The sequence below is a fragment of the Cyphellophora attinorum genome (assembly GCF_001299255.1).
Source record: "Cyphellophora attinorum strain CBS 131958 chromosome Unknown Contig4, whole genome shotgun sequence".
In the NCBI taxonomy this organism is placed as follows: Eukaryota; Fungi; Ascomycota; class Eurotiomycetes; order Chaetothyriales; family Cyphellophoraceae; genus Cyphellophora; species Cyphellophora attinorum.
The window spans coordinates 466,422-484,705 of NW_017253232.1; the positions used below are offsets into that span (position 1 = coordinate 466,422).

Genomic DNA, 18,284 nt, shown 5'->3' on the forward strand with positions numbered 1-18,284 from the left:
ATCTCTGGGGTGATGGTGAACGTTTAGTACCTAAGCCTGAAGCCGTCAAGTGCTGCTTCCTGTGAAGCCCACAGGCTCTGAGGCACTTATGTGACAGCACCAGCATGCTGTCTACTCAGTCTGTTCCTCAACTTGACCTCATCTGTCCTGATACAGCTTGACCTCGACGCATTGACTGACTTATCTTGCTGGCGAGGGAGGCCTCTGTCACACAGATATTTGCCAAGACATCGAGGTTGCCTTGTTGCCTGATTTCGTGAATAGGGGTCAAATCCAACGGAAGCAAAGCCGATCGTGCAGCTCTTCCCAGACACGGTTGATCAGTACTCACTCTGCCAGACCTCGCTGTCGCCTCTCCGGCCCTTCTCCTCCCAGTTGCCTCTCCGTTCCCACTCCTTGGCCCACAAATCGTCCCTGCCTGGGTCAGTCCTCCCCTATCAGCACAAAATCCTCCGCCACAAACCCCGTGCTCTGCGCGATATTCTTCCTCATGCCTTCCAGCATGCTCTTCGTAAGCGTCGGGTTCGCGCCGTGCGGGCAGTGCAACCCGATCATCAGATTCGGCCGGCCATCTCGTGCATCCCGCCTATAACGGAACGTTGGCGCCTCGCGAAATACTAACGTAAACTCCAGTGGCTCTGCTTCCAGACAGCGGCGCAGATTCTCCCACTTGATTTCGCGGCGTACCTGGCGGCTGCCAGGAAGCGGGAAAAGCTGGCGCCAGTCGTCGTAGAGTTTGGCGTCCCTGAAGACAAGCTTCTGAGGAGCTGGGAGGGGAGGCGCTACTGGGATTGTTGCTGGTGCTGCAGCTGCTTCGGGTGGTGACCCGTTGCGACGCTTTGGCCGTCTATCGCGGGCTGGTTCTTCCTGGATCTGTGGTGGGCGATGTCCTCCGTGGTGCCCATCCCTAGATCGTGTTCTCGCGCCAAAAACGTAGTCCCGTAGATACGACTGATTGCGGACATCAGGGCGGCGAGATGGCGTATTTTGAGCAGTAGCAGGCTCGACCAGCGTACCCAACCCTATCCTAGGAGTCCGCTGGGGTGTTCTTACGGCTTCTTCGGCAGCGTCGGCAGCTGGAGTGACAGCTGCGACTTCCTCTCCGTCCGGCTCCTCCTCCTCCTTCGACTCCGGCATTCCCAACTGTTCTCTGAGCTCCCTTCTGCCTTCAGTACACAACGAAACGACCTTCCAGTGCTCCTCCAGCTCAGCAAATGTCTTCTCCCACAGTAATGCAGTCCATTCTGTCGCGAACTGGTCTTTCATAAGGTCATACTGCATCGCTAGAGACGTTAATGCAACAGTATTCACTGGCGGGTAGAAGCGCTTCTCGTAAAAAGCGAAATCTGCTTCGTTGACAACGCATGGATGGACGTCTTCCAATACATCGAGGATTTCGACGGCAAGGTGGACACGTTTCAGGAGCTGAAGTCGATAGCGATCGTCCATACCTTTGTGGCTCTTCTCGAGCGTGGACTCAAGGATACGCGCCTTCTCGGGCACGGTCCATCCTTTGCACAAGAACCAGAACATGGTGGTGGCAGGGTCTGCCCCAAGTGTTCCTTTGGGTAATGAACGGTTGAAATTCTTGCAGCTGTAGAGGTCCCTCCAGTCGGATTGGTGAGCATCAATCTCACTAAAGACAGTCGTGATTTCGAGCTCCTCAATGAGGGCCTCCTTGCACAATTCGTTCAGAAACATCAGCACCTTTGCCTCAGTATCGTCCCTGGTACGCAAGAATTCCTTATGAGCATCGGAATTCGTAGTTCCGTCCTTCAGAAACGAAACTGTCGACTTGCGAAATTTCCGCAAATCCTCCTTCAAATGGGAGAGGACTGCAGTGCGCTTCAATCTGTACATGGAGCAATAGTCGATGGCGCGTACGCGCGCCTCATAGGTCTGGCGGCCACTTCTTTTGAATTTCTGCTCCAAGATCGCGACTTCATCGATCACGTGCCTGGTATCGCCGCCAAAGGAGGGTAGATACTGCCGCTCATCCTCCAAAAGAGCCCTGGAACAATCCGATAACACCTCGAGCTGAGGGAGCAACGCCGCTGCAACAGCTTTCGCGTCCTTGGGTGATTCGGTAGAGCACTGACCGAGACTGTAGTCTCCGGGTGGGAGAACATGCTGGCAAAATCCCAGGAGACCGTCATAAATCTTCCATTGCGCGGTGAGAAAAAGCCAAGCGCGTGCAGCACTGAATGTGAAGTCATCATGAAGTGCATCGGGTGTGATTGTGCGAGCTCGCCAAGTGTATTCTGAAGGGTTGGCCAATTCGACATAGCAAGACGCGGAACGAATTTTGCCCATCGCTTGTGACCAGCAAAGCTGTGATTGCGCATCATCATCACGAAGGAAGTGTACTGGATGGCGAGTGGCCCGTGGCTCCAGAATGCTTGCGACGAAGGAGGCAGTTCTGCTACTGTCACGAGCTGTTCGTGTTGCGCCTTGATTGAACTGTGTTTTGGGTTGCCGAGGGTCGCGTTGAGCAAAGTTGGCGAAGTCGTAGTAAGCATTTGGTGGCTCCCACTGAAAGGCTTTGTTTATGAGCGCCTTCAGTTCCGAGATCGACAATGAAGAGGTCGCCTGAACGATTGCAGACTTGTTCGCACGCAGGAATAGGAAGTTCTGTTGGATATCGGTGGCCATGGAATTGAGTTGCTTCATGTAGTCGGCCTCGTCCAACTCTTTGTATCCTTGCTTAGCAAGCTCAATGCAAGCTGCAGTTAGATTCTGACCAGCGCAGCGCTTGCAATACGGGATTGAACAGAATACATCGTCTCTCGAGCCGAAACACAGTCCTGAAGCCGGAGAAATGCATATCTCTTGATGATGGTAGCTGTTGATTATGGCATAGACGGCTGCTATTCCCTCCTGCTTCTCCTCGGGTGTCAGATCCGCCCATGCTGCGATAGCCGCACGACCTGCTTCCGAGGGACCGAGACGTGTAGCAGGGCTCGGCGAGGCATTTGAAGGTAGTCGTTGAGACATGATAATTTAGTCGAGGATAGGTCTCCGCAATGAGTCTGTGAGTCTAATAGAAGATGATCTGCGTAAGATACACTTGGGACATAGTTTGTAGGCTTTGAGGGTTGTGTCCGTGAAGCAAAGTAGCAGAGTAAGAAGTTGAATGGCAGAGGAGGTTGCCTTCTCTTTTAGCGTGACATGTTGCCGGAGTTACAACGGACAAAGACCACCTGAGATTTGGTGTTCACTTGCCAGAATTGTGTGCGGAGGCCACTTTAAGCACAGTGAGACACCACCAGCATGCAGCAACAGGCAGTGTCGCGAAGTGCAAGTCTTGCTCGTTGAACCCGAGACATCCTTGCCTGTCCCGAGACACACGATGAGCTCCTTTGTCGACCATAAAGGGAGCGCAGGGACCGTCCAGCAGGAACTAGCGAGTCTCTGAGAGCTGCATGCGCGCAGCAGGACCGCTTCCGTTGGATTCAAGACTGTCTGACGCGTCTTGACACATCGACTCGGATTCATTGATGGTTCTGGAAGGCGCATGAGGCCTGTCTCGTGGTTCTTGTGCTCCGTTATCCATTGCTGCCTCCTCTGATAGCACTGTGAGACCAGTCGCGCCGAGCAGACACGGTGCAGAGACACCCAGCGGTCATCGATCCGGGTCATTCCAAGGCGTCATGAACTCCAGCGTGTCCGAGTATCGCATTCGGGCGAGAATCGTGACGCCGAAGACGCCACATCAAAGCCGACAAGTGGCCATTGGCAGATTCTGGAAGGCCAATAAGCATATATCTTTATACAAAGCGTCGCGTCGTGGGCGTCAAGCCTCCAGCCCGAAGGCAGCGGACGGTTCAGCCACAGAGATCTGAGCCAGCGGGTCCTCGGCTTAGCGACGTCGCTAGCAGTAGCGTCGAGATCGTCTGCCTCCCACAGGCTGCGGCTTCCGCCAAAGCGGCTGTTGAGGCACCCATGATCAGAGAACTACAGCAGTCAGGCTCGTGGACGCACTGATGAATGAGGAAGAAGGTCAGAGGTCAGCTCAAGCTTTTGTACCTGAACGGAGATGTGCAGGGGTGCTTGGCGCCGATCTTACTTACCCTATCCTACCCCTTGCGTTAAGATGGTGTTTACAGTTGCACAAACAGCAGGGCAGCAAGCGAAGAATAGAAGCAAGCTGTCAACCATGCAAACAAGCAAATGCAAGCGAGTACTGGACGCGGGCCTGTGCTACTGTGTGCCAGAATAGCAAATCTGACTGGGTATCTACTGTGTAGCATGAACGAAGCAAGCCTGAGAAGCAAGAACGCAGTGCTAGAAAGCAGCGTCTACAAATTGTCAGCAACACAAGAAGCAGGAACATCAGAAGGCGGCAACATCACTAGACGAGGGGCAGGGATAGATGGTAAGAGCTTGTATGGCCTAGAATTGCGAAGCAGGAGCAGTGTATCTAGATTCGATTCTGCTATCTTCATCTATATAGGACAGCGTTGAATGCTGCTCAAATGGGTATCTCAACTTTTCTCCATCTGAAGCATCGAATGGCATAGCATGGCATTAAAATCAGCATTGGCATCATCAAGTCTCAAAAACGTCCTCACCAACCTTCTCCCTGACCATCCGCACCCACCGCCTGACTTCCCGCTCAACTTCCTCATCGTCGTCCTCAAGCATTTCATTCACGTATATCATAGTCTCCCCGCGACCACCTACGCCAGCGAAGCCCTTCGATCCGTCGTCCTCGCTGTCAGCAGCCATTAGCGTTTCTACGTTGGCCGTGCCACTGACAATGTTATCGACCCACTCCTCACCAACTTCCTCATCCTCTGTGAGTGCCAGGTGGGTGCGGATGCTAGCCAATCTGACGTGCTGGGAGTCCGCGTGGCGTAGTTGAGCGAGATAGTGATTGATGGCGAGATGATGCGATGAAGTATCTTGCACGGCTGTCGCAAAGGCCACAATGGTAGGCAGCACGTTCTGAAAGACTAGAGGCCGGAAGTGCTTGTTAGAAGCGAGCTCGAGCTGATTGACGAGATTTCGCGCAAGTGTCTCGAAGTGAGATGGTGCTGTGAAGAAGCCGTCGGCGTCATGCTTGAAGGCTTCTGAAAGTGCCGTGAGCAGTGTTGTGTAGAGCAGCAACGCGCTTGGTGAGGTTGGACAATGTTTGTAAAACTCTGCCAAAGAGTCGTTGACTGGCTTCAGCAAGTACGAAGCGTACGAAGTGACGATCGACTTCAATGTAGAGAAGAAGTGTGCCAGAAATCTGCTCAGGGTGATCTGCCGGTGTAACTTCTGTTCGGGCACAGAGACATCGCCCTCTGAAAGGTCCCGTGGATTCGTTGCCCAATCTACCCAGGTCTCGAAGATCGGTCTGAAGACTCCATCACTCAGCTTGTAGATGAATTTCAAAGCGATCTCGTTTGCCTTCAGCTCAATCTCAGCAAGATCGTCGGCCTCAAGTTCCGCTTCGTCAGCGCTTATTGCTTGATGACGGCGAACATCAAAGACTTTCAAGAGCAGCGATGAGAGTTTGTCAGCGGCCTGGACTACTGTTGTCTTAGGCTGATGATCGATAGCATGTGCGAGGACCTCGAGTGTGGGCAAAATACCCTCTTTCTCGAACTCGACAACCTCCTCCCACTTCTGCATGAGGCTTTGGAGGAATGTCTCGAAGTCGATGTTCTCTGCGAGTGGAGTCAAGGCTTCGCGCCTGAACTGCTCGCACTCGTTCGGCAGGTCGGAGAATGCGCACTCGGCAGCCGCGACTGCGATGGAACCAACGTCATCTTCAGATAACATGAAGCTTACACCTTGGGCCAAGCTTGTGATAAGCGAGAATCCTGCATTATGCAGGAGCATCTTCGAGCTCCCGTCGACATGACTGTTCTCAATCATATGCAAAGCTCCTTGCAGTGCTTGAGACACGATAGGAACGGCAGCCTCCCGCATCATCAGCACAAGTGAGGCAAGTGTGTGAGCAGCAACAGCTTGGACATTCTCGTTCGAGGATGACAGCCCTGCGTCTCCGGCCAGTATGACGGCCGTATCCAGAAGTTTGTTGACGTCTCTTCGACCGTATCTGGCACAGAGCCCGTCAACACACCGAATCGCCGCGACTTGGACTTTGACATCATCTGTTCCACTTATCATGGCTTGGAGGTTGGACAAATAGTCAAGGGCAGCAGTGGCTGTCTCTGTGTCGATGTTGCCCTTTTGCTGAAGCTTGCGTGCCAAAGACTGAAGAGCTTGTGCTTTGACCTCGTCGTCGATTTCGGCGGCTTCGTCGGAGAGTAAGACAAGCAGCTTGATTAATTGTCGAACGGAGACTTTGCGTAAAAGCTCTACCGAACAGTGGCCTAAGATGGCTTGCAACTCACCGCCTTGGACTTGAAGTGCTTTCGTGGTCTCGAGGGTCTGAAGTAAAGATTCCCTGAAGTAGTCTTCCATTGTGGGTGAACCATTGGAGTCGGGCGTGATTGTCTTAGACGATCTTACTCTCAAGGCCTCGTTCTCGATTATGGTCTCGGCTCTGAGCAGTATCTTCGTGGCAGCATCGGCACGATCTTGACCGGAAGACGCTTGAGAGAGCTCGAGCAGGACCTCGGCACGGCCAGGATTGGGAGCAAAGCAGTCTTGCGCGAGAATGACAAGATTCCGGTATGTCGACAGGTGTGCTTCATGTGGAAGCCCGCCAAAAAGTTTGGCCAGGAACAAATCCAGCTGCTCTTTCGGAACTCCTCGGAGCTCAAGCATTGCGACAAGGACGAAGCCAAATTCTGCTGAGCCAAGTTGTCGCAACAAACGCTGAAAGAGCGGCACTTTTCTTGTTTCGGAAATATGATCGAACGAGGCCACGAAGCTTGACAGTAAGGTCTTCGTTGAAAGTAGCATCTTGCTCGAGTCTTGCTTCCGAAGCGTCGCGACCAGTGATGGCACGATACGATCGATAGCCTCATTAACAACGTTAATCGAGTGCTGATTGTTCTGAGTGATCATCCTCGTTTTGCCCATGAACGTGAAGACAGGCATGATGTGATGCAACACCTTGTCGGGAGCTACCTCTGCTAAGGACGCCGAAAGCGCAAGAGCCTGACTCTGCACCTGCGAGCTGTCAGAAGTCCGCACATAGTCGGCGATGACATCTGCGCGAATGTGGTTCCAATCGATGCTGGGTCGCCGAGCAGACTTGAGCTTATCAACGATTGCGAGCATTGACCCGAGACATGCTGCAACTAGGTAAGGCGAGTCTGCTTGCAACTGGTCCTTGCTTCTGCGAAGGTGCAGTAACACTTCCGTGAGCTGTGCGAGAAGACCAGGATGATGCTCAGGCTTGGATCCCTCCACGAGATCGAGAGCGAGCGTCAATCGGACCAAGCTCTCTCGAAACGCGGCTGTCAGAGGAGCCACGCTTCTACCCGAGCCGCCGTGACTGCTAGTTCGTCGCTTCTTCGTGGGTGGCTGGTCCTGAATCTCGCTCTTGTGGGACATTGCGTTCTCCAGAATGGCTTGAAGGGTGGACTCGCTAAGGTGGATTTGATGCAGAGCAGCCTTTGCAATATCTGCAAGGAAGTTCTGCTCATGAAAGGACATATCAAAAAGTCGAAGTGCCAGCGATTCGTTCCTGTCAGTTGGTACGTCGGGCCAGACGTCAATGACACGATCGAAGATTACGCTGACCAATTGTTCGCGAAGGGACAGATTTTCCGCTTCTAGGAAGTCAAGAACTTGTTCGATTTGATTCTTCGGTTGGCTGGTAATGATAGCTGCCATACTCCTGTCGATTGACAGAAGGCTGAGACCTTCTTTTGACGCCAATGCATTCGCCTGTGCCGTGTTTTGTATCGCCCACTCGGTCAAAATAGGTAGAAATGCTTCTGTCTTTGCAGTTGACCCGCCTCTGGTCACTCCATCTAGAATCGCGATCACGCCGATCTTGAATCGCAAGAGCGGCGTTTCTGCAGCTACACGCGCGAAGCCTTCCAACAAGGCTGTTCTGACATTCTTGGGCAGTTCTGCATTGATGTCCTTACTTGGTGGTCGTGCTTTGTCTATCGTCCCATTTAGACCATGCTTGAGCGCTTGTCTTATGCGCGTGCCGTCGGTGATGAACTCTTCAATATTCGGTAGGTATAGCTGAGTAATAGATCTCTGAATAGCAGTAGGCTTCGATGAGTGCGCAGTGCCACCATTGGAGGCTGTGTTCGCTTCTTCAATTTTGGTCTCGAGAGCGGCTACAGCTGCCGCCGCAATTCGACGGACTCCCACGACGTCGTCGGCAAGAAGTACTGACAAGAACGGCAGCAATTGTGAAAGGTCCTCGATCAACCCTTGCTGGACCGCTGTCAGTAGCAATGTCGCAGCATCGGTCCTGAGATAATTAGGCTCATCGCTGAAGAGAATTCGAAGCAGGAAGAGAACGTATTGTGATGCGTCAAGGGACGTCCACATCGGGAGAGATCTGAAGAACTCCAAGTTCGTCTGATCTCTGTAGCACAGGTGAAGCAAGCTGCGCAGAGCCTGAAAGACTGCAGGTTCGGTGGCAGCGAAGAAGTCAGTTTCAGTCGGAAGTTGCGCAGGAACCGCAGCGAGCGCTGTTTCAAAGGCATTTGACGTCGTGGTGTCCGTCATCTCAACGTCCTCGTCCTTCGCTGGTTCTTCTGACGATGGAGGAGATGGGATAGAGATCTGGAGCAGGCTTTCCAGATCGATGTTATGCTGATTTGTGATGGAGCGCAGCTCTTGGAAGACCTCCTGGTACTCCTCGGCTTCGCTGAATTCCTGCAAGAGGTTGATGAGTCTGTTCCGACCAGCGTTTTGCACACTACGCTCAACGCCCAGCCGCTGTACTTCGTTCACTAGCAGGGCGAACCAAGCTGCAACCTCTTCGGGACGCTCGAATGAGATGCTCGCTTTGAGAACGCGCGTGATGGTCTGGTACTTCTCTTCATCGTCTTTCTTCGCCACGTATCTGAGCAAGGTAGCTAGAACACCCCGGAAGAACTTCTGGCACGAATATTGGCTGCTGACCAAAGCGAAAGACTTTGGAATGTCTGTCAATCGAGAAACCATCTTGACAACGGCTCTAGCATGCCAATCTTCTCTTTCCGATGGGCTAGATTCACCAGACTGATCAAAGCCGCCTGCTCGCTGATGCCCGGAAACGCCGAGGCGCGGCTGACAGCATCGAGCAAAGAATCAAGGACCTCATCCGACAGCGTGGCAGTCATGGCCAGGACCAACGCCAGAGAGAAACAGGTCACGGTGAGATCGAGGGACATGTTGTTGGTCAGTCCTTCGTCGAGAAGGGGCAAAATTTGATGCAGAATATCCTCGGTTCGTTGTTGCTCGATCTCAGGACGGCCACTCTTCGCCTGGCTCAAGCGACCAGCTACAGCCTCGACAACGATACCTCCCCAGAACCGTAGCAAACGTGTCTCTGAGAGATGCGTCCTGCAAGCTTGCAGCGTGTATTCGTTGAAAAGTGAGAAGAAACCTTTGTTCGTCGTTGCGGCATACACAACCTGACTTCGAGGCAGTCTGGTGGTTGTGTTTTGATACGGCCGTAGAAACTTCCATTCGTCGATGAGTCGGTCTGGTGATATTAGATTGAGGATATTTTGAAATACCGGAAACTCGTGGTGATGTAGTGTGGTGAGCAGGAGTTCCCCAACGTTGTGGACATGCACTCGGAATCGACGGACGAGCCACTCGAGCGCACGCAGGCCGGGAAGTAGGAGCAGGCGTGGACCCAGCAGGTGTAGACATCGAAGGATAGTGGCATCTAGATCTTCATTCTGCGCCCTGTTCATCTGCTCCCGGTCTTGATTTCTTGACGTAGCAGAGAACAGATTGGACTCGAATTCACGAAATCTTGCATCGAGAGTGCAGAGTTCCCGATAGCCCTCAACACATATCTGGAAGAGACTCTCCCAGTCTTGTCTGACAGCAACTTCTCGTTCGAAGAGGAGGGATGCGGTGTGGGCATTGCGGCGGGCTTTGAGGTCGAGTTCGTTCGTAGAATGGGCCGCGATCTCGCGAAGTTGCCGGGCGAAGGCGGTCGCCATATTGGCAGATTGTTGGGGCGGAAGATCAAGCCATGTGGTTGCGAATGGACTCTAAGACAGTCAAGAGGAAAATGACGAGTCTCTACCGCCGCAGAAGTGCTACTTTGTATTGTCTGACTGCCAGAGAAGGCACGCAGTCAACCCTCACTTTATTTTGCACCGTCCAAAAAATAAATGTCACTTGGAGAAGTCACCTCCGCACTCGGCAAACATGCCTATCTAGTGCAGTGAAGTGAAGTGCACGATTGTGTAGCCTCAACTAAAACCGGTTGACATGGACTGGATCGCAGACCGGTTGACCTGTGAAGTACTCGGCTGTGAGAGGCGCTTACTACTCTGTGTTCCCGAGCAAGGTAGCTGTCATAACACAGCCGATATCAGGCTGCATATCTACAGATGGGGGCCGGCGGTACGATATCGAGGACCCCAGCAAGGCAACAGCAAGACGACTGTGTGCACTCAAGGCTGAGCATCCGAGGTCACAATGATATTCATGATAATGCCTGTTAAACCTACTTCTAGATTCCAGACGCCCCAGACACCATCGCTCAAATATGCGTACTGATCACTACCAGGTCTTGTCACTTGAGCCAGACCTGCTCGAAAACGCCTTCCAAAGGCCTCTCCTCACGAAATTCCTCCATATATCTCTCGCTCACCGGACTGACCATGCTGTTCCACCGCAGGAATCGCGTCATCGCCCAGTCCACACCAAAGAAATGGGTCTGCTTGAATTCAGGGAGGTCACGTCCACTGACTGGCCTCCGCATTCTGCTCTCATACAATGTTGGACCGATAGCCAGAGTCTCCAATGCAGGTCTCTGCCCTCCAACCAGCGTAGGAAAGACCCAATCGATGAACTTGTGCGCGTACTCCTTGATTGTATAGTCGCCGACCTGCGACAAAGCTCGATTCTCGGGAAAGTTGCGAATGTGAATCGTCTTGAGCTGCGTGAGAGTGGGAAGGGGCGTCTTGCGCAGTCTCACCAGTTCATCGTCCCAAGGGAAGCTGAAGCCCAATTCGACCAGACTCGGACAGAGCTGGCAGATCTCGTGCATCGAGCGCTCCCACAGCTCCTGACTGTAGCCTCCGGATCCAAATGCTCTGGAAGTATCAAGACCAAGATTATCACGAGACTGGATCCGTGACTCCAGTGCCAGTGTTCGAAGTGTCGGTCCATGCTCGCCCAATAATGTAGAGACTCGTTCGAGCACTGATCCGTTCTCGAACAGTAGAGACAGGCTCTCGAGTCCAGTAAACGAGCTCAAAAGTGCCGTCAGAGACCGCTTCAGCTCGGACGTCGGTGCTTCGGTTCGCAGTGAGAAATGCTTGAGCTTGATCGTTGAATGTGTATCGAGTCCTTGAGTCGAATCTTGAGCGAAGTTGAAAACCTCTGCCAAAGTCCGCAAGAAGACGTCAGCCCCAGAACAAGATTGGACTGAAACCCTCGTCAGATTGCACAGCGTCAGGCCCTCTTGGATGTTCTCCGGAAACAAAGGTCTAAGGTCGAGACCAACCAGTTCCAACTCCTCGAGTTGAGGCAGCTGCGTCAGAATTGCTGGCTGAAGTAGACCGGACTCAGCGGACGGCAAAGGCTCCATCATTCCATGGCCTCGTGGAGAGTACTGTTGCAGAAGTTGCTTCTCTTGTCCCAGACGCAGACGCCGCAGACTTGAGCCATTCATGCGAATGAGATCCCATACCAGTTTGCCGTCGCCAATCGAGCAACATTCAAATACAGTGAGCCTGTTTGGTAAAATGAAACTCTCGGTGAGCGAAGCACAGAGTTCGTACACGCGAAGGTGCCTCAGAGATTGATTCTGGCGAGCGGCGAGGAGTTCCAAGTATCCCTCCGAGACAGGTGTATCGTGGTATGAACTAGAAGATGGATCAGCTTGGCTATGATCCGGCCCTTAGATACTTACGAGAAAGCCCTCAGATTGTTTGAAGGGACAGCCTTGAGCGTCTGCAGAAGCTTCTGATCAAATGCACTGGAGCCGTGTGGTGGGAATGCTTTGGGCTTGGCCCGTCGCGCATTGTACCGGCCGTTGTATATGGTAAGTTCGGATACTGCGCGCACCACATGCGACCGGATCAAGGTCGTGGAATGCGTTGGCGGCTCTTGATCGCTCAGAGCAACATTCTGAGCATCAATACGTCAGTGTGACATAGACACACGACTTGGAGCTATCAACGCAGTATAGTTGCCAGTCGCTTGCATATCTGACCACTCACCCCGTACAATCTCTTCATGCAAACATTCTCTAGTCCACGACATGTCCGTGCAACATTATACAGGTCCCTCTTGCTTTGAATCTAGAGATGGCATTAGACTTACATCTATGCTAGCAGTTGGACGGCACATACGTAGTCAACCATTGAGAGGAGCAATTCTTGCGGCAAATCAAGCAAATAGCGAGGCTGCTCCATCATTGCGGCCTCGTTCATCGTGTCACTAATGGCATCAATGTCTGTTCGGTGTCCTGTGGCGCAAGGGTTGAGCGCTTTGTAGGGCGGTCAGTATGTCAGGTCTGCTAACAGTAAGGTGTCGGTTGGCGGAAGCCACAAGAACAGCTCAAGTTGCGCAATACTTGTAGATGAGGCAGAAGCAGGGCAGTTATCACTAAGACGCCCCGTGCTCATTCGAGCTGGGGTATACGAGCGCGATATATTTCAAGCACATCCCCTGTGGCCTTATCCCTGCCTCCTACGGCATGCTCGGACCCAGTAATCATTGATTGGTGGACCCAAGCAATCGGTGACTGACTGACAGGCACAATACGGCCATTTCGACTTGCGGCTTGGTCGAGGCTTCTCAGCCCTCGGATTGGCATCGTGTGACGCTGCAAGAGACCGGAGTGGGCTGAAAGTGTTGAGAAAGGCACTGATCTGGTATCGCGGCGGCCCTCGAGCGTAACTTTAGCTGACACCATCGATGATTAGATGTGAAACCGATATTGCGGTCAGGATAAGAAGTTTTGAGGACACCCGATTCAACGGTCAAGGTCCTCGTCCCATGCTAGCGACGGAAACGACCCGGACTCGGCATTCCTGCGGCGCGTGGGGGCCTTATCCTTGCACATGGCTCAACATTCCGAAATCATATCATAATCGTCGGCAAATCGACGGCGATATCACCTGCAGTCATGCTAATGTCGCAATCATGTGTAGCAATTGACCACATGCAGTAAATGCGTGAAATTGCCGAACTCCGTCAGTAAGCCAGGCGCGTGGTCATTGTTGCTGAAATAATAATCGATGCTATAATCTGAAATCTCACGGGCACTAGGCGACAATGGGCAGCACGGAGACACTGCACTTATGTAAGGGCCCGCAGATGCGCGAGAGCCGCTGGATCCTTTGTCACTGGTAAGCAAGGTTATTTGGAAGGTGCAAGTCGTCATTGCAATCCATCTAGAAGAGGCTTCGGTATGGTGCTCGGCTGTCTGCAATGCCTTGCTTCGCAGCGATCCCAATATCGAACGAATGGTGGACTCGGAGGACAGTTTTGCCTTGGCCACCCTTCCATTCCAATGTGGGTATGGGAAAATGTAGCAGAAGTAGCAACCAATGAGCGAGCGCTGCGATCTATGTGACAGCCTTGGAGCCGTGCCTTGGCAGCCTCGTGAGCTTCGAATGACATCTAACGTGGCTCAAAGCTCGAGCTATGCGCCATCAGTACCATACTTCCGGCATCCGATTCATCGCCTCGCTCGGTCTCGACGACAGTCAAAAGAACAAACTGCACTCGGATCGTGTTCAAGCGAGAAGACTAACACGGTCCTGCCTCTGCTCACTGTGATCAGCGCAGCTGAGGTGCGGGTGGCTGCCAAGTTCATCTGATTAACACTGAGGGAGTACATGTATGCCTACAGCGATCAGCTAGGTGCAGCGTTGGCGGTGGCTTGCGGAGGCTGAAGGATCATATACACCAGATTGTCGGACTTCCTGTCGACCAAGGAGTAGGTACGCAACCTTTTACTTGTCCTAGCATGCCCCGACAGGCCTGATCTCTACTACCTTGTTGCGCTCCCATGTATTTGTGCTTCGGACTACCTCTTCAACTTCATGCTCCCAAGCGCTTGGGTAGGACCTGATGTTGTGCGCGTGTCCTTTTGTGGGTATCATGAACGGCTCCTGTTCTGGGAGATCTTCAATTGATGAAAGCGAGCTTGTAAGTGAGGCGGGCGGCAGTCAAGAGCGTAGTAGTGGTGCACATGTGCGCAGCCAACACGCTCGAGCGTCCCCAATAATGATCTGCTACCAACAGAAAGACTGCAGACTGATCACACACCTAGGGCAACTTGGGCCATCTGCTCGAGAGTGCTTGGCAAGGGCGGGAGCTACCGCCAGTGACCTGGTCCTCGTTGTAACGCTCTCTAAGGTCGCCACGTGCGATCCAATCCTCAAAAGATGCAAGGAAACATGAAGCCGCGGCTGTTGCTGATGGGTCAGCGTCGGTATTGTAGCCACCGCACTGCTCTAGGCTTGAAGCTAACGTTCTGTACAGAAGCGGAAAATCGTCCATCACCCATGTGGTGTTCCATAAACATCCTCCTCAGGAGACGATCTTCATCGAATCCACTACTCGTATTCTCAAGGAAGTTTTTGAGTATGCCGCATATCCGTATGTACCATAACTGTCACTGATGGAGGTAGATCTTTTATGGACTTCCAAATCTGGGACTTTCCAGGCCAGCTCGACTACTTTGACCCAGCATTTGACTCCGGCGACATTTTCAAGAATATTGGCGCTCTGATCTGGGTCATTGATGCGCAAGACGACTATAATGATTCCCTGAATCGGTTGGTGGTCACAATCATGAACCTTCAGTCAACCGAGTACCGAGATATACTGGTAGAGGTATTCATTCACAAGACAGACGGGCTACCTGACGAAATCAAAGGCGATGTATACACAGACATTACCTCCAGAGTCAGCGACGAACTAGCTGATGCGGGCTACATCAATCCTCGCGTCACCTACCATGTCACCTCGATATTCGATTCTAGCATATTCGAAGCCCTAAGCCGAGTTATCCAGAAGCTAATTCCAGAGCTCAACACCTTACAAACACTGCTCAACATTCTTGCAGATAACACAGGCATGGAGAAAGCGTACCTGTTCGATATCAACAGCAAGATCTACGTGGCCAGTGATACGAGGCCCGTCGATATGGGCAGCTATGAGATGAGTTCTGCTATGATCGACTTTGTCCTTGACACAATCGACCTCTTCAACTATCCTAGAAAGGAGGCGAAGCCACTGGGCGCACAGATGGATGAGGTCGAAGCATCTGTAACATTCTCTCACGACAACTCTCTAATGCTGATTTTGAAAGAGGTGAATCGGTAAGCATTATCTTTTGATATTGAAGTACTGCCGCTGACTTACATCGAAGATATCTGACTCTTGTTGGCATTATCAAAGCAAAGGACGCGAAGGACAAAAAGGGTCTGATCGACTACAATGTCCATATCCTGAGTGAAGCTGTCAACAAAGTTTTTGCTGTCAAAGAGAAAGAACACAGCAAGGCATCAAGCGAGCAAGGCGATCCGGACTCGACAGACAACGAAGCTGTATGAGGAGACCGCCTTAGGGTCCGTCCGACGTAGTTGCTGGACGGCTCTACCCTGGGAGAAAACCCTGAAACCTGGAATCTGTGGATGCAGTGAAGTACTGAATGTGATATGAAGGTGAATACAATCTGTTGTCTAAGGGATGAAGCCAACTCCATGTTCCCCTAGGCTGTGCACCCTGGCAATCTAGACGCCAAGGCTGATTATTCACGTCTCTCTGGGTTACTGGCTACGTATACTTGTAGAACCACTTCTTGTAGAGCAACATCGCATTGTCTTAATATTCAAGGCATGGATATCATGATAACCCACTCTTTATTTCTACCCAATCGTTGGCGTTCCGTCACTGGCTCCTTCCAAAGAGCGGTTTGCCAAGACTTGATGCTCCACCGAAACTCGGCTGTTCTTCAGCGCCTTCACCATGACTCAAATTCGATCATCCATGCAACATATTTTCGATTGCGAAGAAAAGACATCCAGATACCGATCACACATCATAGACGGCACAGACATTATCAGTGAAGGCCTCCCGGAAAGTGCACCTGGCCATTCTAAGTTGGAAAAGTTACTAGACCCGCGCATACGATTCATCAAACTAGCAGCGCTCGAAAGGAAAAAGCGTGGTCATTTAGAGACTTCCCTCCCCTTTCTCCCAGCAGCGCCGTCGCTTGTTCGCGTATCGAGTGACGAAGAGGACAGTCAAAGTGTGGGATATCGCGACCCCTCGCCGCTCCGGCAGGTGGCACTAGTCTCTCCGGCAGTGCGATCAAGTCGATCAGGGTATGAACAACGAATCACCTGTCATTGCAATTTGCTAACCTTTTCCATCAGCAACATGGCGCCATACGCTACCAGCACGCCGTATACCGGCTTCCAAGCACTTATATTATGCGGACCCGGACTAAGCATGAACACCTTCACGAGTGTCCCCTCAGAGTTTCCAAAGGCACTAGTACAGATCGCCAATCGACCCATGGTATGGTATGTGCTTGACTGGTGCTATCGATGTGGCCTCACAGACATTACGTTGATCACTCCTCCCGATGCAAAGGACGTGCTAGCCGCAGCGCTTGCTCAAGAGCCACATCTTACCTCACTGCCGTCGCCATCGCCTGATCTGCTCGCACCGGCGGACCTGAAGTTCGAGACTGCCACAGCCGAGCTACTGAGATTACCAGAAGTCCAGAGAGCAATCAAGTCGGATTTTGTATTACTGCCATGCGATCTGATTTGCGATATTCATGGAGAGTCATTCCTCGACACATACCTCACTAGCATTGGAGGCCTCGCCGGAACCGGAATCTCGACCGATGAGCACGACCCTCAGCGGCCAGTGACATTCGGCTCGGGAGGCGAGAGCAGTGGTCGACGTGGTGGCCTGTCGATCTGGTACAATACAGCAAAGCGTGAGGAGAGCGTCAAGAAAGAGGAATGTGACTTTCTGGCCACAGTACAATTCAAGCCAGACGTCACCTCAGAATTCTACAAAGGCAAGGCTAGCAACTTTCCTGGATTGCTCCGAAATCTTGTCTGGACAAAGCCAATGTCAGACCTCCTGGAGGGAGAAACAGTACGCGTTCGATCGTCGGTACTGAACAAATACGGGTATATCAAATGCTTTACTCAATACCGAGACGCTCATATCTATCTCCTGCCCTATTGGGTCAAAGAGTACGCAAAGATCAACGAAGGCTTCATATCCTTCACGGAGGACCTCGTCGGGACTTGGGCGCAGTCAGACTGGAGGAAACCGGCCTACCGAGAGAAGTATGGATCCAACAAGATCTTCGCCCCAAAGACGACCGCAACAGATATTGACCAGAAGATTGATCGTCCGGTGGAAGAAGAAGTCGATCTCCTCTTCTACTCAACTATCCAGACCTCGCCTCGCCCCGGCAAGCCCACCGAAGCTGCAACAGAATCGAATGTCGCCTCACCTCGGCAGTCCAACACCCTCCCATCACTTAATTCGACCGGCGAATCCACAAGACCCGCAACAGAGGTCAAGCTTGCCTCGCGTGTGCAGGCCAACCCAGAGGACAGCATTCTCTCCGACACCATCAATCCGTCCACATCAGAAACAGTTGCGAGTATGCCCACAATAACCGCCTTTGTCCTCGATAATGGCGGTGCAGCGCCCCTTGTCCGGCGCGTCGACACCACACCACTTCTTCTTTCCGTCTCCCTCCTCCTCGCCAAAAGACCCAGCATCGAAGAAGATGCGAAAGCCGGCAAGTCCACATCGTCACCCTTCGCTCACGCCTCAAAGATCCACGCCACCGCCTCGATTGCCCAACAGGTCACCATCCAGCGCAGCGACTGCCTCGTCGGCGCCAACACCACCATCGCCACACGCTGCGTCATCAAGAACAGCGTCATCGGCGCCAATGTCACCCTAGGCCAACGTACGCGCATCACAGGATCAGTGGTCATGGACGGTGCAACGATTGGTGAAGGGGTCGAGTTGAATGGCACAGTGATCGGAAAGAAGTGTAGGTTGGGCGACCGCGTCAAATTGACCTCATGTGAAGTCGCAGACGGCTATATGCTGGCCGATGGAACTCAGGAAAAAGACGAGAAGTTTATGGTTGGCGGCCTAGAGGCCGATGATGATGATGATGAGCTCCCAGAGAGCGCGGATTCCAACAGCGCTGAAGAGGATTAGGAATC

The 18,284-nt window shown here is 52.4% G+C and overlaps 5 protein-coding genes across 5 annotated transcripts; 2 read left to right on the forward strand and 3 right to left on the reverse strand.

The window, feature by feature from the left end:
* Positions 1–320: 320 nt before the first annotated feature.
* Positions 321–2,994, reverse strand: AB675_6268 (uncharacterized protein; the record flags this gene model as incomplete). Its single annotated transcript, XM_018146546.1, has 2 exons — positions 321–414; positions 464–2,994. The coding sequence occupies 2 exons, from the start codon at positions 2,992–2,994 to the stop codon at positions 321–323; spliced, it is 2,625 nt and encodes an 874-aa protein (XP_018003936.1).
* A 1,554-nt stretch (positions 2,995–4,548) lies between these two features.
* Positions 4,549–10,034, reverse strand: AB675_6269 (U3 small nucleolar RNA-associated protein 10; the record flags this gene model as incomplete). Its single annotated transcript, XM_018146547.1, has 2 exons — positions 4,549–8,973; positions 9,093–10,034. The coding sequence occupies 2 exons, from the start codon at positions 10,032–10,034 to the stop codon at positions 4,549–4,551; spliced, it is 5,367 nt and encodes a 1,788-aa protein (XP_018004070.1).
* A 581-nt stretch (positions 10,035–10,615) lies between these two features.
* Positions 10,616–12,482, reverse strand: AB675_6270 (uncharacterized protein; the record flags this gene model as incomplete). Its single annotated transcript, XM_018146549.1, has 4 exons — positions 10,616–11,912; positions 11,960–12,177; positions 12,270–12,350; positions 12,402–12,482. The coding sequence occupies 4 exons, from the start codon at positions 12,480–12,482 to the stop codon at positions 10,616–10,618; spliced, it is 1,677 nt and encodes a 558-aa protein (XP_018003825.1).
* Positions 12,483–14,459: 1,977 nt separating this feature from the next.
* On the forward strand, positions 14,460–15,620 carry AB675_6271 (GTP-binding protein gtr2; the record flags this gene model as incomplete). The annotated part of the gene is made up of 4 exons (XM_018146550.1): positions 14,460–14,494; positions 14,545–14,661; positions 14,694–15,386; positions 15,437–15,620. 4 exons carry the CDS (start codon positions 14,460–14,462, stop codon positions 15,618–15,620), a joined length of 1,029 nt encoding a protein of 342 aa, XP_018003896.1.
* Positions 15,621–16,449: 829 nt separating this feature from the next.
* AB675_6272 (uncharacterized protein) lies at positions 16,450–18,279 on the forward strand (the record flags this gene model as incomplete). The annotated part of the gene is made up of 1 exon (XM_018146551.1): positions 16,450–18,279. One exon carries the CDS (start codon positions 16,450–16,452, stop codon positions 18,277–18,279), a length of 1,830 nt encoding a protein of 609 aa, XP_018003954.1.
* Positions 18,280–18,284: the final 5 nt, after the last annotated feature.